This window comes from Chiloscyllium punctatum, chromosome 11, assembly GCF_047496795.1.
Source record: "Chiloscyllium punctatum isolate Juve2018m chromosome 11, sChiPun1.3, whole genome shotgun sequence".
Lineage (NCBI taxonomy): Eukaryota > Metazoa > Chordata > Chondrichthyes > Orectolobiformes > Hemiscylliidae > Chiloscyllium > Chiloscyllium punctatum.
In genome coordinates this window covers 61,125,819-61,147,585 of record NC_092749.1, presented here as the reverse complement: position 1 = coordinate 61,147,585, position 21,767 = coordinate 61,125,819, and the positions used below count along the sequence as shown (strand labels likewise).

Sequence of the window (21,767 nt, the reverse complement as noted above, 5' to 3'; positions counted from 1 at the left end):
CCCAAGGCAATCACGGGATTCTTCAATGTTGAGTATCATGAAGACTGAATGATCTTTGGTCTCAGGGAAATCAAGGGAGATTGGGCAAGGGCAAAAAAGCAGAGTTGAAGCAGAAGATTATATTGAATGTTAAGAGGAGGCTTGAGGTTATATGATCCACAGCTGCTGTTTTTCTTATTTTCTGTATAGCTGATTCGTACATACATTAGGAGTCTCAACATCAATGATCACATGAGGCAGTGGAATTCATGTTTTTAAGTCCTAATAGGACCAGACTTTAATTTTCTTTACCAATTTAAGAAAGTTTTGGCAAATTTTATTATTTGCATTGCTTCCAGTACCACATACTAATAACAAAGAAAAAGTGTAGGTAAAGAAGTGTGCTGGATAAGTGGTGCAGAGGGAGAGTCTCAAACTTCTAGAGCATGAAGACAAGTATTGGGGCAAATTGGTCATTTACAATATTGATGTAATTTTTTAAATGTTGAATTAAATAGTGTTGTCAGGGTGGGAATTTCATATTAATTTGGTAGAGAGAGGGGTTGATAGCAGCAGTGAGGCGAGAGGAAGCAAAAGAACAGGGGATATGCCAATCTTAATGAAGAAGATTAATTCCACAGAGTTCCAAGACAAAATTAATTCCTTAATCAATACCACAAGAAGTAGTGTGCAAGTTTAGCTGTACGAAGGCCTCAGGAAGAGGATATCAGATTCTCAGGAATGGGAGTTGAAGTCGCAATTAAACTAAGTGCTGTAGGGATATTAGGAAATTTTCTGCAGTGAAAGAGCTGCAAAAAAAAAGATGCTTTTGGCATTAGATTTCTATCATGTGTTTCAATATTTTTAAACTTGTGTTATATGTAAATAGTTTGGTTTGTTGTATTTTATCTTAATTTCTTTTGTGCAATACATTACTGTTAAACACACAATATTGCAAACTTGTTTCTCTTTTGTTTTAATGAGGCTGTCATGGAAAAACAAAACCAAGATAGGATCTTTCAATCCAGATTTCAGTCTGGGATCTGACTTGTCCAGTGATGACATTAACGGAGATCATTACAGTTTCTCATACTGCCTCTTTGCCTGGAGGTAGAAACATTGAAAAGGATCCCAAAACACACAAAAACGTGTCAAATTGAAAAGTTAAAGGAATGGTGGGTCCAATTAAAGACAAGGAAGGAAATCTTGAAGGTACAGTGAATGAATACTTTCACTGAGTCTTCACAAAGGACGAAGTTAATATTGTAATAGTTGGCAGGGTGAGAGATAAGGTGCAGAGATATTGTACAGCACCAGAACAATTGGCATCACAAAATTACTATGGACCTGATTAAAAAGGAATGAATCTTGGGCTGCTGAGAAAAGTTAGAGTGGAGCTGCAGAATTTTCAAACCTGTTGGACAAGGGAGTAGTGCCAAAGGCCCGAAAGGATTGCAATGTTTCTTTTTTGTTTAAAAACATTGTAAGGATAAAACTGTAACCAAGAGAAAAGGATACAACTGTTACTGCAGGCTAATCAATGTAATATAAAACTACAGAATAATGTTCAGAACAAAATTGATTTGGCCTCAGATGCAATAGTGGGTAGAATTCCACGTTCACACTTTAGGAAGAATGTCACAGTGATGTGACAGTGATGTTTACAATATTTATACCAAGGAACCAGGCATTTGAGTTATGCAAGAAATTGGAGATGCTGGGATTGAGAAAATTAAGCAAAGCCACAGTAGATGCTGGACAGATTTGCATTATAAATACAGGTAATACATTAGAACAATTAGTTTTAAAAGTAATTTCAGTGTAGATCAAAAGTCTGACTAAATGTTATTTTGTTTTGAAACATTCTTTCATGGGAAGTGGATATCACTGACAAGACCAGCTACTATTACCGATCCCTAAAAGCCTTTAATTGAGTGGCTTGCTGGGTCATTTCAGAGGCCAGCTAAGAGACAGTTATATTGCTGAGGGAACTGGAGTCACAGGCAGGCCATAATATCTAATATCTTTGGACACGTCCTAAAAAATATTAGTGAACTGAATGGGTTTTTACATCAGTCATAATTTGATGGTCATCATTACCCAGATTAGCTTTATAATTTCAGACTTCATGAACGAAATTTAAATTCTATCAGTTGCCATGGTGGCATTTGAAGCCATACTCCACAGCATTAGTCTAGACAATGGATTAATTGCCTACTGACAATCATTATGCCACTGTCTCCTCATCTCGTTTTTAGTTAACATTAAGCTCTTATATGGATAAATCGGAGGAATTTTGATGGAGCAAGTAGGAGGTAAGGGTTTCTTCTTGCAAGTGGGTTGGTAACCTGAGATCATAGACGTAAAAAATTTTGCAAAAGAACAAAAGGGAGAAATTGTTTTGTAGAGGTACTTATAAATGACCCATGAAAGCTGGGTAGAATTAGATTCCATTGTAACTTTCAAAAAGCAATTGGATATGCATTTGAAGAGAAAGAAACAAAGTTAACATTTCACATCTGGTATGAAGTTGTACCCCACTTGGAATTCTTTCTCTTTCTATATAGATGCTGCCAGACTTCCTACGTTTCTTCAACACTTAGTTTCAGAATTCCAGTATCTGCAATATTTTGCCTTTATGCATTTTAAGAAAACCAACATTCAGGGTTCTAAAGAGAAAACTGGGGTGGCACTAAACTAGGTGTTCATTTTTCAAAGAACTAACCAATGAATGTTCTGCACTGCAAGACACTAAGAAATTCTCTTTTCAAAATTGTAAGGAATGGATTCTAGAAATTAATCCAACTTGAAGCTGTGAAAACAGTTGTATAGTAAACAGGTTAGTAAGGAATTTCAAATCAAAAACAAAGATTGAAGTTTTAAAATTTTAGAGTTTGACAGCATCCAGTAGTAAACAGCAGAGAACAAATACATTTTAATCAACATTCTTATTAATGATATTGGATTTATTTTTTCTAAAAATGGCTTAGTGTTTCTTTGAGGTTTGTTCAAAACTGGTAAATAAAGTTTGATAATACCAATATTACAATAGATTACATTCATGAAACACAGGATCACACATGCTAGACAACAGCAGCTTGACAAATGTGAATTACAAAGGTACCTTAATGGAATCCCAATTTAAATGGTTTTCAGTGCAAGTGAAAATTCAGATACTTCTACTATAACTTAAACCATGAGGAGATGTTTCTAATGATAACTTTTACAGTCTGAAAATAATTATTGGAACATTGTTTAAGATCTCATCTTTTCCAAATATCAATAGATGTATTTGAAAAAAATCAGCATATCAATTAGTATTTAAATCCTGAAGTATGAGGCAGAGTAAACCAGGTACACAAGCTTGAGTGCAACTCAAATGTTTTCTAGTTGGACTTAGATAAATTACATAGGATAGTCAATATAAATACTTTCTATTACAAGAACATAATGCTGCTCACACTCAAAACTGGAAAACATTTTTAAAAATGCTTGGAAAAATAGAATTTTTCACATTAATATCCTTACACCAGAACTAATGATCTGTTATATGTAGAAGACTGAAATGATTAAATAAAAGGGGATGACACTGCAAAGTTAAAAAGAGAGATTCTTGTGATGGCACATGGAAAGAAAGCATTGATCAAAAGGAACTGTGAATATCAACAGCAGTACTGCCAGAACTTGACATTTGAAAGAAATGAAAGCAGTGTTATGAAGGTAAAAATAAAATTGACATAGTACTAAAGGACCATAGGATTGTTCTCTCATCAGAAAGACAACCAGTGGTGAGTTTAATCAGTGGTTCACCAAGACACTGACAAGGGAAGAGGTTGAGAAGGCAGGACCGTTATGGTGACCTCAGCCAGTGTGGGAATCGGACCCATGTTGTTGGCAACATTATAAACCAGTCATCCAGCCAACAGAGCTACATCATTGATCTGAAAGCTTAACTCTGTTTCTCTTTCAAAAGATGCTACTGAATATTTCCAGTGTTTTTTGCTTTTTAGTTAAGTATTCTCCAGGGTGTATTCAGATGTGCTATGGGGACAATAGTTTACAATGGTTCGGTAAAGAATACTTCATCATATGCAGTACAGACAACATAAACCTCTTGGACTAATTTTGTATTCCAAGATTCATCTATTGCACATGTGATACAATCCTCAGATGTCATTTGTTTCCAGCAACTAAAAAGGCAAGGGGAGCAGTTGTATAAGTAACAATTACTGGATAATCTGATAATTTTGCTACATCGAGACTTGACTTGCAACTTTTCCACTTAAAATTTATGGACAAATTTAAAAAATCACACAACACCAGGTTATTAGTCCAACTGGTTTATTTGGTAGCACTAGCTTTCAAAGCACTGCTCCTTTATCAGATAGTTGTGGAGCAGGACCAGAAGAGACAGAATTTAGCTACAAGTTCTGTGTCTTATGGCCCTGTTCCACAGCTACTTGATAAAGAAGCAGTGTTCTGAAAGATAGTGCTTCCAAATAAGTCTGTTGGTCTATAGCCTGGTGTTGTGAGATTTTTAACTTTGCCCACCCCAGTTCAACACTGGCTCCACCACATCATAAAATTTATGGAAACATTAAAAATGACTTATTTTAAAATAATACCCAATATTCAGAGTATGTCTGTGCAAACCAATCCGGTCATCAGGTTTGTCAACAATTATATTTACAGAGTAAGCATGACTTCACCAAGGTCCATGGTTAAATAATGAGAACAATTTGATACGCAGAATACATGGACACATGTATTTTTAATATCAGACTATGGTCATCAAAATTGCACGTAATACCTTTTACTCTATGTTTTGGTGGACACTGTCAGGAATAATAGTGACACAGCAAGTATAAATAAGAGAGTGAGGGTTTAAATTGAAAATAGTCTCTATTCCAGCCCTACTTTATTGTAGCAATCCTTCATATACAGTTACTTTTTCCATTTCTCTCCAAGAGTTCCTTGACCATTTTCTCTAATGAAAAGAGGTGCTCATCTGTATCTTCTGGAACGATCTTTCGTAAGGAGTCAGCAAGTTCAAATAGGTACTCTGTGTTCCTTCCACTTTGCCCAACAGCATTTAAAATCTGCAAAGCCATGTCTTCCAAGGGTGCTGGACCCAAGTAATTGGGATTATCACATGTTCCTATGTATTGCATCACAGGGAAAGGATCTATTGAAGTATCCTTTGGATAAAATGTAACTGTAATAGTCCTGTAACCATCTTTTTCTCGTAAGTCAAGATATTCCTTCACTTCTTCTTCTTTTCCATCTGGAAGTTTATACACCACACCCCACACGAGGCCCTGAATATAAACATACAATATGGTAATGTATTTGTCCAAAATTAGAATAAATACAATTTATTATTGACTATGATTTATGTACTATAGAAAATAAATTTTAAAAGGACATTATTCATATTTCATAAACTTGGAATGGGCTATCTGCATTTAAATTTGGTTCAATAATCTATAATACAACCTTAATTATGTTAATGTATCAATGCAAATATTCATGTTTTGTATCATCCCATATTAATAGCATAGCAAATCTTAATGCTGTAGAACATTTATTAGCAAGAAATAAAACAAGTCCTTTGTATATTTCACACCCTAATTGTTATTGGTGCTGTTTTATAATGTTGTCATAAACACTACAATTGCACAATGTTAGTAACCCATTATCTCCTATCTTGAATTATACATTTTAAATTACTGACCTGACATGCAATGTGTAAAAGATGAATTATCATGAAACTTCCCTAACCATATTAAAAATTCCACCCTTCTTTCTCTCCCCATCCAACATTCTTACCAGAAACAATCCTATTCCAGGTAAAACCTTTGTTTGATTTTTTTGTACAAATATGCTTGTCTCCCAACATCTTGGGGCAAGATCAGAAATTCAATTTGGAAAAAATACCTCAATGGCATAGTGGTATTATCACTAAGCTAGTAATCCAGACACCCAGATTATGTCTGAATCCTACCACAACAGATATGAAGAAAGTCAATCTTGATTGTTGTACAAACCCATCTGGTTCACTATCGTGTTTTTTTGGAAAGGAACACTACTGTCTGGCCTACAAACAGATCTAACAACTCAAGACTAGGCACTGTGGGCCATTACTGGTAGCATAGTTTATTTCAGCACACAATCTGTAATTTCATGGGCCAGCATATACCTGACTCTACTCTCAGCATAAAGCCAGAGGATCAACCTTGGTTCAAAGAAAAGTGCACAAAGCCATGTATGTCACAAGACATTCTGAAAAATAACAAGTGCCAATCTGGTGAAGGCACACAGCAGGATTATTTGCATGTCGAACAGCATAAGCAACATGTGCCAGAGAGGGCTAAGTAATTTAGTCTTGCCACGCAGTGGTGGACAATTAAACAACTCACTGGATGTGATGAGATTCCAAGAATATCTCCATTCTCAAAGATGGGGAAAGCCCATGCACAAAATAAGGTTGATGTACTTGCCTGAGTGGATGATCCATCTCTAGACATCCCCAGCAAGATAGATTTAGCCAAAACAGTCTTTAGGCCAATTTAAGTCACTCCATGAGAGATCAAGAAACAGGTGGAGGTGTTACATACTCTAAAAGGACCTGATGACGTTCTGTCAATAATACTCAAGATATCTGTTCCAGAACTTGCTATGCCACTAGCCAAGATGTTTCAGTACAGCAGCAACATTGGCATCTACCCAATACTGTGGAAAATTACCTATGTCCTATACACAAAAAGCAAGTCAAATACAACCCCACTAATTACTGCATCAGTCTACTTTCATCAGTAAAGTGATGGAAAGTGTCATCAACAGTGCTATCAGGCAGCATTTATTTAGCAATATAGTGTTCACTAGCGAGTTTTGAGAAGATTTGTAGTTCAGGTTGAGGTTCTGGATGTAGCTTTGCTCACTAAGCTGGAAGGCTCACTTTCAGATGTTTCGTCACCATACTAGGTAACATCATCAGCAAACTTCCGGATGAAGCACTGGTGGCATGGCCCGCTTTCTATTTGTGTGTTTAGGTATCCTTGGGTTGGCGATGTCATTTCCGGTGGGAATGTAATTTCCTTTTTTGTAAAATCTGGGGGGTGGTAAATGAAACCAGACGGATCCAACACACCCCGCTTCTACAGATTACCCAAAATCCACAAACTATGAGCCCCCCTCAGACCCATAGTCTCGCTACCTGGAACACCAACTTGCAGATTGGCCAAGGAATTACATCAAAGACTAGAACACCAAGAAGAAGACTCACACCACACAATCCACTCCACCCAAGAACTCCTGAAGACCAAAGACACCGAGATAGAAGAGGATGAAATAATGGTCTCCTCTGACATAACAGCCCTGTTTACATCTATCAACATCAACCTTGCCAAGAAAACACTGACTACATTGTTACAAGAACCAAAGGCACATACACTAAACACCACTAACTTCATCAGCAACAATATCATCAAGCTAGTGGACCTATGCCTTACCACCCACTTTACCTTCAACAACAAAACTCCAGACAAACCAACGGAACACCCATAGCATCTCCGATATCAGGGTTCTTAGCAGAGGCAGTAATGCAGAGACCCGAACAAACATCCAACCCAAACTTTGGATCCGCTCCATGGATGACACTAAATGAGACAAATTAGAGGAAACCTTCAAGACCATCAATAATATCCTTACTGGGATAAAATTCATTAAAGAGGAGGAAAACAACAACAAACTGCCTTTCCTCGCAGTAGAGCCAACAGCCAATGGAAAACTTCAAACCAGTGTCTACAGGAAAACAACACACAGACCAAATACCGAACGACAGAAGCAATCATCCCAACACCCATAAACGATGCTGCACTAGAACCTTATATCAACGAGCCACCACACACTGCAGCACAGAGGAGCTATGAAGAGAAGAGGAAAATCACCTGTAAAGTGTATGCAAAATGAATGTGTACCCAATGAACACAGTCTGCCGATTTCTCAGCAACAAACCCAAACAAGCAGACAAAACATGTCCAGGAATCCTAGCCACTCTCCCCTACATCAAAGACATCTCCAAAATGAGACCAACTTTCATTAGTATCCTTACACACAGGTCAGCAACAATATCACTTCGACTGGGACATCCACCTTAGAACAAGCCAAACAGAGACACGCATGAGAATTCCTAGCAGCATGGCATTTTAGCTGGAACTCTGTCAAGAAACCCAATGACTTGATCCCATTTACCACCACATGAGGAAAAAAAAACAGGAAATTACACCACCAACCCAAAGAAACCTAAACACACAAAAAGTGAGCCATACCACCAATGCTTCATCCGGATGCTCACTGATGACGTTACCTAGTATGGTGACAAAACGTCTGAAAACGAACCTTCTAGCTTAGTGAGCAAACTTATATCCAAAATGTTCACTGGTCAGTGTGGGTTCTGCCAGGGCCAATCAATCAGCTCCTGATGCCATTACAGGATTGGTTCAAACATGCACACAGGAGCTAAATTCCAGAGGTGAGGCATGTGACTGGCCTTAAAAAAACAAGGCTGCATTTGATCAAGCAAAGCATCAAGGATATCTAGCAAAATTTGAGTCTGTGGGAACCTGGGAAAAACTCTTCCTGTTTGAAGTCATACCTGACACAAAGAAGATGATTATGCTTGTTGGAGGTCAGTCATCTCAACTCCAGGACAGTTATGAAGGAGTTCCTCACAGTCATGTTCTAGGCCTAATCATCTTCAGCTGCCTGGTAATATAACCTTCCCTCCATCATAAGTTCAGAAGTGGGTATGTTCTCTCATGCTTGCACAATGTTCAGCATCATTCATGACTCCTGAGATACTGAATATACAGTCTTTCTCAATGCAGCAAGAGCTGGACAACATCCAGATTTGGGCTGACTAATCGCAAGTATTTGCGCAAGTGCCAGGGAATGACCATTTCCAACAAGACATTTCCTTGACATTCAAAGGGCATCATTAGCAACATCCAGGGGTTACCATTGACCAGAATCTGAACTGGACTAGCCATATAAATACTATATGGCTACAAGACCAGTTCAGAGGCTAAGAATCCTGTCGTGAATAACTCACTATCTGACTCCCCAAAGCCTGTTCACCACCTACGAGACGCAAGTCAGAATTGCGATGAACACAGCTGCATTAACAAAAGGTCAGAAGTGCAGATGCTCACTGATGATTGCACAATGTTCAGCACCATTCATGACTCCTCAGATACTGAAGCAGTGTTCAAATGCTTCAATATCTGGATAACATCCAGGCTTGTGCTGACAAGTGGCAAGTAACATTTGTGCCATGCAAATGTCAGGCTACGGCCATCAATCTAACCACCTCCCCATGACATTCAATGGTATTACCATCCCTGAACCTCCACTATCAACATCCTGGGGTTATCATTGACCAGAAACTCAACTGGACTCACCACATAGACACAGTGGTTATAAACAGCAGGTCAGAGGTTAGGAATACTGTGGCAAGTAACTCACCTCCTGAATCCACAAAGCCTGTCCATCATTTACAAGGCACAAGACAGGAGTGTGACGGAAAACTTCGCACTGTATACTAGTATAGAGATTGGGAGGTCATGTTGCGGCTGTACAGGACATTGATTAGGCCACTATTGGAATACTGCATGCAATTCTGGTCTCCCTGCTCGAGGAAGGATGTTGTGAATCTTGAAAGGGTTCAGAAAAGATTTACAAGGACGTTGCTAGGGTTGGAGGGTTTGAGCTATAGGGGGAGGCTGAATAGAATGGGACTGTTCTCACTGGAGCATCAGAGGCTGAGGGGTGACCTTTTAGAGGTTTATAAAATGAGGGACATGGATAGGGTAAATAGACAAGTTCTTTTCCCTGGGTTGACGGAGTCCAAAACTAGAGGGCATAAGTTTAAGCTGACAGGAGAAAGAGTTAAAAAGGACCTAAGTGGCATCCTTTTCAAGCAGAGTGTGGTGCGTGTACGAAATGAGCTGTCAAAGTGGTAAAGGCTGGTACAATTACAACATTTAAAATGTGTCTGGTTGATTATATGAATAGGAAGGATTGAGAGAGACATGGCCCAAGTGCTGGCAACTGGGACCAGATTTATTTAAGATTTCTGGTCGGTATGGACGAGTTGGACCGAAGGGTCCGTTTCCATGCTGAATATCTCTCTGACCACTTCCCTCCAGAATGACAAAGTTAGCAGATACATGGGAGAAAAAGCATCTGCGTGTTCCCCACCAAGCCACTCACCAGCCTGAAATATTGTTGCACCTTCAGAGTCCTGGGTCAAAAACCTTATTGTGTGTCTACCTACATCAAATGAACTGCAGTGGTTCAAGGCAGTAGCTCAGCATCCTTTCTCAAGGCAAGTATGGATAACAAAGCTCATATTCCATGAATGAATTATAATAAATACCTAAAATCAAAAGTATTCACAAATGAACCAAAAAGTAATTCGATGAAACCTTTCATCGAAATAAATAAAACAAAGACTTCCTGAAAGTTGGACATTCTTGAAATAACAGGGGTTTAAAAAAAATCAGATTGCAGACCTAGCTTAATGTTGCTTGTATCAGCCTCTTCAAAGAAAACTTTAGGTCTGAATAATCTCATGGTTATAGAACTCACGTTTACAGATGGCCCCTGGCTTTCTCATGGACAGCTTAAGGTATAATTGATCCAGTTACTGTATTACTTGGTGGATATGTTACTTGGTGTGCTATGGTATCACAGTATAAGATCAACATTGTATTTTTATTAGTCAGGAAATACTATTTACATTTCTGCAATGTTAATGTTTTTCAGGTCAGAAAGATACAGAACTATCCAGGAAGCACCAGCATAGGGTTCAGGTTAGGGGATGTTCTGGGGAATGAACTTCAACTACATCCAGTAATGTTTTTAGATCAAATTTACCTCAGTAAAGGTGACATATTCCTACTGGGAAAGATTGAAAGCAAAAGTTAGGATTAGGATGAAGTAAAAAGGACAAACAAGGATATATAGTGAAATAGATATTTGGCAAAATTTGGGAGTGCCATCAACAACTTAAATTTATGTAGCATCATTAATAGAAAATGACTTAAGGATCTCCAGAGGGAGAAATTTGATGGCAACTAAAAGGGAAAGATTGGAGGCATCATAGGTTTGATCAAAGAGATGGACTTTAAACACAGTATATCAGGGTAGGTCAGGCAACCAAACAGCTGACTGTACACCAAAAAGAAGAGAGACTGAGGTCATAGTGAGAAGTAACAAAAGGAAAACAAAAGCTGAGAGTTGCTGGAAAAACTCAGCAATTCTGGCAGAATCAGAGGAGAAAAATCAGAGTTAAACAAATATTTTGGAAGATACAGAATGTAGAGAAATAGATGGTGGCATCCTGAAAAATGTCCATATTACAGACGAGGAAACAGTGGATGTCTTGAAACACAAAAAAAGTGGATTAATCCCCAGGACCTGATCAAGTGTACCCTAGAACTCTGTGGGAAGCTAGGGAAGTGATTGATGGGCGTCTTGCTGAGATATTTGTATCATCGGTAGTCACACGTGAGGTGCCGGAAGACTGGAGGTTGGCTAATGTGGTGCCACTGTTTAAGAAAGGTGGTAAGGACAAGCCAGGGAACTATAGACCAGTGAGCCTGACGTCAGTGGTCAGCAAGGTATTGGAGGGAATCCTGAGGGACAGGATGTACATGTATTTGGAAAGGCAAGGACTAATTAGGGATAGGCAACATGGCTTTATGCATGGGAAATCATGTCACACAAACTTGATTGAGGTTTTTGAAGTAACAAATGGGATTGATGAGGGCAGAGTGGTAGATGTGATCTATATAGACGTCGGTAAGACGTTTGACAAGGTCCCCCATGGGAGACTGGTGAGCAAGGTTAGATCACAGGGAGAACTCGCTTTCTGGATACAGAACTGGCTCAAAAGGTAGAAGACACAGTGGTGGCGGAGGGTTATTTTTCAGATGGAGGCCTGTGACCAGTGGACTGCCACAAGGATCGGTGCTGGGTCCACTACTTTTTGTCATTTACATAAATGATTTGGATGCGAGCATAAGAGCCATAGGTAGTAAGTTTGCTGGTGACGCCAAAATTAGAGGTGTAGTGGACAGTGAAGAAGGTTACCTCAGATTACAACGGGATTTTGATCAGAGGGGCCAATGGGCCGAGGAGGAGGAGATGGAGTTTAATTTAGATAAATGTGAAGTGCTGCATCTTGGGAAAGCAAACCTTAGCAGAACTTATACACTTAATGGTAAGGCCCTAGGGAGTGTTGCTGAACGAAGACCTTGGACTGCAGGTTCATAGCTCTTGAAAGTGGAATTGCAGATAGGTAGGATAGTGAAGTAGGCGTTTGGTATGCTTTCCTTTATTGATCAGAGTATTGAGTACAGGACATTGGTTAGGCCACTGTTGGAATATTACGTGCAATTCTGGTCTCCTTCCTATCAGAAAGATGTTGTGAAACTTGAAAAGGTTCAGAAAAGATTTACAAGGATGTTGTCAGGGTTAGAGGATTTGAGCTATAGGAAGAGGTTGAATATGGTGGGGCTGGTTTCCCTGGAACGTCAGAACCTTATACAGGTTTATAAAATCATGAGGACATGGATAGGATAAATAGACAAAATCTTTTCCCTGGGGTGGGAAAGTCCAGAACTAGAGGGCATAGATTCAGGGTGAGAGGGGAAAGATAAACAAGAGACCTAAGGGGTAACATTTTCACTCAGAGGGTGGTAAGTGTATGGAATGAGCTGCCAGAGGACGTGGTGGAGACTAGTACAATTACAACATTTAAAAGGCATTTGAATGGGTATACGTATAGGAAGGGTTTGGAGGGATATGGGCCAGGTGCTGCCAGGTGGGACTAGATTGGGTTGGGATATCTGGTCAGCATGGACAAGTTGGACCAAAGGGTCTGTTTCCATGCTGTACATCTCTATGAATTTTGACTCTATGTGTGACCCTACCTGAGAACTAACCTATGAGGAGTGAATATAAATAAAACATATCTTGTGTATTAACCTTTTTCTGTGACATCACGTAAATAAATACCTTTTGGAAATCTACATTAATTGATTAGAGTTCTTTGAGAAATGAACAAGTAATGAAGAAAGTGTTAATTTTGCCTCATACTTATGATTTTCCAAATGTCTTGGCATAACCTCCATCATGGATTGTAACATTTTTCTTCTGACAGATATTAGTTTTATGGGCTTTTGCATTCTTTACTTTCTTTCTCTTTGAATACAGATTTTACATGAACTCCCCACCCCCCCAATCTGCTGGGATCTTTTGAAAGATCACAGTGCTTCTATTGTCTCTGCAACCAATTTTTTAAGACCCTAGATTGCAAGCCATTAGATTTGGGACTTGAGCTGAAATAATTTTCTATGTACCCATTCTCCAATGATTATGATTGTTTTAAGTTCATCTCTCCCTTTTAGCCCTTGTTTTTCCAAGTATTTTGGCATGGTTTTATGCTTTACACAGTGAAAGCAAACAAGGAACCAGAATGACACTTGTATCGTTTCCTTGTTTTCCATTATTAATTCTCCAGACTCTGTTTTTGCAGAGGACCAAACACTTACTTTACTCTTGATATTTTGAAACAAATTAGAATGCTTACTGTTTTTATATTTCAAACTGGCTGTCCCTTTTTTAAAAATAAAATGGGGAATTAAAATGTGATTCTTTATTGGCTTTTAAAATTGTCCAAACTTTTGATCTAATGTTAATCTTACTGAGTTTTCTTCTCACCTCCTTAGACAAGAAAACAATCTTTAAACTAGACTTTAGCCAACCTGTCCATATTAATGTTCAGTATTGTGCAATAAGCATACTGAAGTTAAGCATAGTTTCCTTGCCTTAAGTTGCAAGCTGACAAATGGAGCACCTGTATTTTACAAAGCTTGCATCCTTCAGAACTATAGATTTTTACAATAATACACAATGCTACAACTTAGAACAATTTTACTGGCATTTTACACTCGATCAGCTAATTAATATGCAATAGCTGTTGTTCCTATGCAAAAACAAATATTTCAAATACATTTATGAATTAATTGTAAATCAGTCCTGAAGTCAGTTTAAAATTTTCAATTATGCATTATTCTTTTACCTCAGGATCTTCAACAAGTGTGACAACTCTTCCAGGCTACAGGGATGGAATGAAAAAATACATAAAGTCTTAACGAGGTACATAATGACATAGTATAATTAAACTACGATTATGGACAAGCCAAATTTGGTTGAACTTTAAAAGACCTCAAAATAAAAATTATTTCCTTGCTTTCTGACAAAACTAAAATATATTGGATTGTAAATACACTGGTTCCAGTTACAAAACAGAACTTAAATCAAAACTTCATTAACTACACAAATTGTGGCCCTTTCTTTCAGAAACCACTCTGCAGACGACTTACCCGACTTTCCAACTATATAACAGTAATAGATTACCTCACTGCTATCAGGCAAAGTCAGTCACCATATTGGTGAATCATGCTACACAATTTTGTACATTAGACTTTTGAATGTACCGAATCAGAATTGTAAGCCATACGCTTTTACAGGTAGTTCTTCTATAACGTAATGGTTACACTCTTGTGCAACCCTGTATTATAGAAAAATTGTGCTCTAGGAACAGCACTTGAAGTGTTGTCGATGTAATCAGGTCACAGTCAGTAAAGTTCGCGCTTTAGAAACAGTGTCCCCAACTGTGTTACAGCAAATTCGCATTAATGAAACGCGTGTTATAGCAGAACAACCTGTATAAAATATTGGAGTATCCAATGTTCAAAGTATGCCTTATTTAAGTTTATTCTATCCAAACAATAGAAATAGAGAAAAACTACACAATTGATTTAAATGGAAATAAACTCAAAGTAAAACACTGACAAAATTTAGACTATTTTTATTTTAAAACCTGCTTTCAGAAAGAAACAATGATTATACAAACATTAGTCTATTAGTCAAGACCTGGGACGAACAACTCACAGATGAAAAGTTCAAATTTCATGTCAAGTTGTCAAGCCAAATCAATAATTTAGTTCATCATAAAAGTTCACCTAGCCCATAAAAAGACAAAAATCAACTGAATTGCTTAATTTACCATGCCTATCTGACTCCGTAAACGTGAGAATTTAGTTCCACATTACTGCCCACAAGCAACTAGAGATGGGCAAAAGATACAGGTCATCAATACGCCAAGAACAACAAATATTTGAATGCATCATTCTGATATTTTTGGTTTATAAATAATGGGTATTTTATCAATACAGCAGTTGTGATAAACATAATCAATAATCAACTATAACAAATAATAGGTTGTATTTGCCATAAATGAACAGGTTCATGAATTTACATTACTGACACCCAACTAGCTGGGTATTAACATGCTTAGGATTTGACCATCCATAAAACTGTGGGAGTTACAAAAGCAGGTTAGAGGCCAACAACTCTATAGTGAGTAACTTACTTTTTGTGTCCTCAAAATTTCTATACACCATCAAACAAGGCACAAGTCAATGGCATGATGAAACATTTTCCGCTTGCCTCGGCGAGGGTAGCAATGACAACACTCAAGATGCCCATATAATTAACACCCCATTTTCCTTCCTCAACCACATGATGCACAGCAGCAACTCACCAAGACTCTAATTTCTCCCACATAGAAGGGGAAGGCACAAGGGAAGTCCGCCACCTGCAAATTCTCCTTCAAGCAACATACCATCACATTTGGAGACATATTGTTATTCCTTGACTGTCAATGAATCAAAATCTTGGAACTCACTTCCTAACAGTAGCAATGGTGTAGCTGCAATAGATGTCTAATAGCATTTCAAGAAGATGGTTCACTACCACCTTTTCAAAAGCAACTATTGACGTGCAACAATTTGGTCTTGCTCGTGGTGTCCAGGACGGTGAAAAAAATAATCAAATTTAATCCCCACCAAAGAATTCAAAACAAAATGTCTGACACTGCACAAGATAAAAAAACTGAAATGCAGAACAGTTCTCATTTTCAGTGAAACATATAAACATTGGCAGTCATTTGCATCTCAGCTCTAGAATACAAATCATGTCCAAAATGGGACAAAGTCTGTGGTGAGATATGGAATAAGTCTTCTTGGCAGAATCTAAATTGAACATCAAATCATAGGTCAAACGCTGCCTGACAGCACTGTTGCTGAGTTGTTCCATCATTTTACTCATGATTACCAGTTGATTAATAGTGCATCAATGGTTGGATAAGATTTTGCAGCAGCACAAATCTGAATCAGTTGACCAGATCTGGTAACCTATCAAGAATAAAGACAAATGGAATAAAGATGTGGAAGATACAGAATGTGGGGAAATAAAGGATTCTGGATAATCCAAGATGGAGGACGGGAAAAATTTCTGGCTATAACAGCTGCTCCTTTTTTTGAGGTATTTTGGGTGTTGGAGGTGATTTCCTCGAATTCCAGTTTTAGATGCTGTTATATTGTTTTGGAACTTTGGAAAAAAAGTCAAAACAACAGCAGTTTCAAAAGGGAGAAGCACAAAGGAAGCACATGGTGAGGTCAGTGCGAGAGAGAGAGAGAGAGAGAGAGAGAGAGAGATCATGTACTGCTGGACATCGGAATGCATTTGGGAAAATTAACAAACAGTGAAATTCACAACTGACCTTGGAGGAACTGTTTGGGGAAAGTCACAGTACAGAAAGAGATAAGTGAATTGTATTAAGTGTGGCCTACAGAAAGTCTGCAGTAGTGAGTAGAGTGAGTTATTTCTTGATGATGATTTTTGAGATACACTTCTTGATTAAACCTAAAATATAAGCCATAACTATTAATTTAACCTCTACAAAACACTGCCCCAGGTTATTTTCTGGATCTAAAGGTCTGTAGATTATGAAGGAGCAAAAATGGCCTTTAGTAGAGTGATATGCGCTTAGAGTCAGAGATGTACAGCATGGAAACAGACCCTTCGGTCCATGCCGACCAGATATCTCAACCCAATCTAGTCCCACCTGCCAGCAACCGGCCCATATCCCTCCAAACCCTTCCTATTCATACACCCATCCAAATATCTCTTAAATGTTGAAATTGTACCAGCCTCCACCTCTTCCTCTGGCAGCTCATTCCATACACGTACCACCCTCTGTGTGAAAACGTTGTCCCTGAGGTCTCTTTTATATCTTTCCCCTCTCACCCTAAACCTATGCCCTCTAGTTCTGAACTCTGCCCACCCCAGGGAAAAGACTTTGCTTATTTACCCTATCCAAGCCCCTCATAATTTTGTAAACCTCTATAAGGTCACCCCTCAGCCTCCGATGCTCCAGGAAAAACAGCCTCAACCTGTTCAGCCTCTCCCTATAGCTCAAATCCTCCACCCTGGCAACATCCTTGTAAATCTTTACTAAACCCTTTCAGGTTTCACAACATCTTTCCGATAGGAAGGAGACCAGAACTGCATGCAATATACCAACAGTGGCCTAACCAATGTCCTATACAGCCGCAACATGACCTCCCGACTCCTGTACTCAATACACTAACCAAGACAGGAAAGCATACCAAATGCCTCCTTCATTATCCTATCTACCTGCGACTCCACTTTCAAGGAGCTATGAACCTGCACACCAAGGTCTCTTTGTTCAGCAACACTCCCTAGGACCTTACCATTAGGTGTATAAGTCCTGCTAAGATTTGCTTTCCCAAAATGCAGTACCTCACATTTATCTGAATTAAACTCCATCTGCCACTTCTCAGCCCATTGGCCCATTTGGTCAAGATCCTGTTGTAATCTGAAGTAACTCTCTTCGCTGTCTACTACACCTCCAATTTTGGTGTCATCTACAAACTTACTAACTGTACCTCTTATGCTCACATCCAAATAATTTATGTAAATGACAAAAAGTAGAAGGCCCAGCACCAATCCTTGTGGCACTCCACTGGTCACAGGCCTCCAGTCTGAAAAACAACCCTCCACCAACACCCTCTGTCTTCTATCTTTGAGCCAGTTCTGTATCCAAATGGCTAGTTCTTCCTGTATTCCATGAGATCTAGCCCTGCTAATCAGTCTCCCATGGGGAACCTTGTTGAACGCCTTACTGAAGTCCACATAGATCACATCTACCGCTCTGCCGTCATCAATCGTCTTTGTTACTTCCTCAGAAAACTCAATCGAACTTTGTAAGACATGATTTCCCACGCGCAAAGCCATGTTGACTATGCCTAATCAGTCCTTGCCTTTCCATATACACGTACATCCTGTCCCTCAGGATTCCCTCCAACAACTTGCCCACCACCGAGGTCAGATTCACTGGTCTATAGTTCCCTGGCTTGGCCTTACCACCCTTCTTAAACAGTGGCACCACGTTAGCCAACCTCCAGTCTTCCAGCACTTCATCTGTGACTATTGATGATACAAATATCTCAGCAAGACGCCCATCAATCACTTCCCTAGCTTCCCACAGAGGTCTAGGGTACACCTGATCAGGTCCTGAGGATTTATCCACCTTTAACCATTTCAAGACATCCAGCACTTCCTCCTCTGTAATATGGACATTTTGCAAGATGTCACCATCTATTTCCCAACAGTCTATATCTTCCATATCCTTTTCCACAGTAAATACTGATGCAAAATACTCATTTAATATCTCCCTCATTTTCTGCGGCTCCACACAAAGGCCACCTTGCTTACCTTTGAGGGGTCCTATTCTCTCCCTAGTTACCCTTTTGACCTTAACGTATTTGTTAAATCTCTTTGGATTCTCCTTAATTCTATTTGCCAAAGCTATCTCATATCCCCTTTCTGCCCTCCTGATTTCCCTCTTAAGTATACTCCTACTTCCTTTATACTCGAGGGATTCACTCGATCTATCCTATCTATACCTTACATATGCTTCCTTCTTTTTCTCAACCAAACCCTCCAATTTCTTTCGTCATCCAGCATTCCCTATACCTACCAGCCTTTCCTTTCACCCTAACAGGAATATACTTTCTCTGGATTCTCGTTATTTCATTTCTGAAAGCTTCCCATTTTCCAGCTGCCCCTTTACCTGCGAACATCTGCCCCCAATCAGCTTTCCAAAGTTCTTGCCTAATACCGTCAAAATTGGCCTTTCTCCAATTTAGAACTTCAACTTTTAGATCTGATCTATCCTTTTCCATCACTATTTTAAATCTAATAGAATTATGGTCACTGGCCCCAAAGTGCTCCCCCCACTAACACCTCAGTCACCTGCCCTGCCTTATTTGCCAAGAGTAGGTCAAGTGTTGCACCTTCTCTCGTTGGTACATCCACATACTGCATCAGAAAATTGTCTTGTACACACTTAACAGTATGGCAGTCCCATTCTATGTTTGGAAAGTTAAAATCCCCTACCATAGCCACCTATTATTTTTACAGATGGCTGAGATCTCCTTACAAGTTTGTTTGTCAATTTCCCTCTGACTATTGGGGGGTCTATAATACACTCCCAATAAGGTGATCATCCCTTTCTTATTTCTCAGTTCCCCCCAAATAACTTCTCTCGATGTATTTCCAGGACTATCCTCCCTCAGTACAGCTGTAATGCTATCCATTATCAAAAATGCCACCCCTCTTCCTCTCTTGCTTCATTTTCTATCCTTCCTGTGGCATTTGTATCCTGGAACATTAAGCTGCCAGTCCTGCCCATCCCTGAGCCATGTTTCTGTAATTGCTATGATATCCCAGTGCCATGTTCCTAACCATGCCCTGAGTTTATCTGCCTTCCCTGTTAGGTCCCTTGCATTGAAATAAACGCAGTTTAATTTATTAGTCCTACCTTGTCCCTGCCTGCCCTGACTGTTTGACTCACTTCTGTTCTCAAATGTACCAGTCTCAGATTGATCTACTTCCTCACTATCTCCCTGAGTGCTCTTACTAGTTTAAATCCTCCCGAGCAGCTCTCGCAAATCTCCCTGTCAGTATTTTAGTCCCCTTCCAATTTGGGTGCAATCCGTCCTTCTTGTACAGGTCACTTCTACCCCAAAAGAGATTCCAATGGTCCAAAAATGTGAATCCTTCTTCCATACACCAGCTCCTCAGCCATGCATTCATCTGCTCTATCCTCCTATTCCTGCCCTAACTAGCTAGTAGCACCAAGAGTAATCCAGATATTACTACTCTCAAGGACCTCCTTTTTAAATTTCTGCCTAAGTCTCTGTAATTGCCCTTCAGAATCTCAACCTTTTCCCTTTCTATGTCGTTGGTTCCAATGTGGACAATGACCTCTTGCTGGCCCCTCTCCCCAGTGAGAACATTCTGCACTCTCGCTGAGACATCCTTGTCCTGGCACCAAGGAAGCAACACACTACCCTGCTTTTTTGCTGCTGGCCACAGAAACGTCTGTCTGTACCTTGGACTAGAGAATCCCCTAACACAATTGATCTCTTGGAACCTGACGTACCCCTTGTTGCATTACAGCCACTCTCAATACCTGTTTGCCCTAATTATTTATTGAACACTCTGAAGTTTAAATAAAAATCCTAGGGTGAATAATGCATTTAACTTCCTGTAGTCAGCTTTGAGATCAACAGTACACCATGGTTACTTCACTGCTTATTGCGAAAATTAGGCCAAAGACTAATGGTATGATTTACTTATGTTTGATTCATGCTCATTTTGGTAGCTTCCCAAATGACAAAGAAGATGCTCTGGCCATAAAAATTGTTGAAGTCTACATCGAGATCTGAAGATTCAAAAGGGTGCTGCCAGAAAAGCACAGCAGGTCAGGCAGCATCCTGCTCCTTGGATGCTGCCTGATCTGCTGTGCCTTTCCAACTCCAGCACCTACAGTCCTGACTTTCTCCTAATTAAGGCCTGAAGGCTGTCCCCAAACGGAAAATGAGTTGTTCTTCCAGCTTGCGTTTCTGATTTGCAGTTCTTTAGTTTTGTTTAGTGTCACATATGCTATGGCGCCAGACAAATATTATTGGACTAGACTTATTCTAGACATTAGGCGTAAGTGAGGAACGCAGATGCTGGAGATTAAAAGTCGAGAGTGTGGTGCTTGACCGGCTGTGCTTTTCCAGCACCACACTCTCGACTCTTATTCTAGACATTGGCTGTTTACGTATCTAGCATAAGGGACAAGTCCTGTCTGCACTGCTCCAAATGCTTACCGAGCAGATGTGTTACTCATATGGAGAAGAGGACGGGAGGGAAGCTCTGCGGCTTGGACAAGGAGACACACCTGCTCCTAAAGATTTGGAAGGTGGCTGAGAAGGAACACCTTCCAGCCCCACTGGCAGCCGCCAGGATTTAAACAGCCGTCACATCTGGGGACGGTTATTCGGAGCAGCCGGTGCCGGTGCCGCCTACCCTGACTCACCTTGCCCGGGACACCCCGGTGGTCGGTGCTGCCCTGCCAGAATCGACGGATGTAGCCCCGAATGTAACCCACCAACTTCTCCTGATAAGGGAAATCCACTTTCCAGATCAGCGAACCGTAGCCGAATATCCACATGCCGACACCTTCCTCCAGCACAGTGACCGCGTCCTTTCTTAACCGCGAACCGACCGATCACCGTCTCCGCCACGATCAGCCCAAGAACCGACTCACCAACGGATGCACCGCGCATGCACGCACGGTACGGCGCCCCAAAACCCTGATGGGAAATGTAGTTCTGCAGCCGACGTATATCACGTGACCTCGCGCCATGCGGACTACAGTCCCCGGCAGCCCACACGCCCTGCCCCCGATTCCACCTATCACTGAAGGGCTAGTGCTAGACATACGAATTCGTTAC

The 21,767-nt window shown here is 39.9% G+C and overlaps 1 protein-coding gene across 4 annotated transcripts; it reads right to left on the bottom strand.

Moving 5' to 3' along the window:
* Positions 1-2,889: 2,889 nt before the first annotated feature.
* Positions 2,890-21,604, bottom strand: chac2 (ChaC, cation transport regulator homolog 2 (E. coli)). 4 transcript variants are annotated; one of them, XM_072580903.1, is made up of 3 exons: positions 21,422-21,604; positions 14,129-14,164; positions 2,890-5,297 (listed from the first exon to the last, which is right to left on the bottom strand). In XM_072580903.1, the coding sequence occupies exons 1-3, from the start codon at positions 21,482-21,484 to the stop codon at positions 4,914-4,916; spliced, it is 483 nt and encodes a 160-aa protein (XP_072437004.1). In that variant the 5' UTR covers positions 21,485-21,604; the 3' UTR covers positions 2,890-4,913. The 4 variants fall into 4 exon arrangements, with proteins under 4 accessions (XP_072437004.1, XP_072437005.1, XP_072437006.1 ...); XM_072580905.1 differs by having other exon boundaries at positions 2,891-5,297; positions 21,350-21,538; XM_072580904.1 differs by lacking the exon at positions 14,129-14,164.
* Positions 21,605-21,767: the final 163 nt, after the last annotated feature.

Coding starts and splice junctions, on each gene's coding strand:
- chac2 (XM_072580905.1), bottom strand. CDS start 21,484: ATGTGGATATTCGGCTACGGTTCGCTGATCTGGAAAGTGGATTTCCCT. Junction 14,165..21,349: donor ACCGGGGTGTCCCGGGCAAG/GTGAGTCAGGGT, acceptor CCATCCCTGTAG/CCTGGAAGAGTTGTCACACT. Junction 5,298..14,128: donor CACTTGTTGAAGATCCTGAG/GTAAAAGAATAA, acceptor GTTTATATTCAG/GGCCTCGTGTGGGGTGTGGT.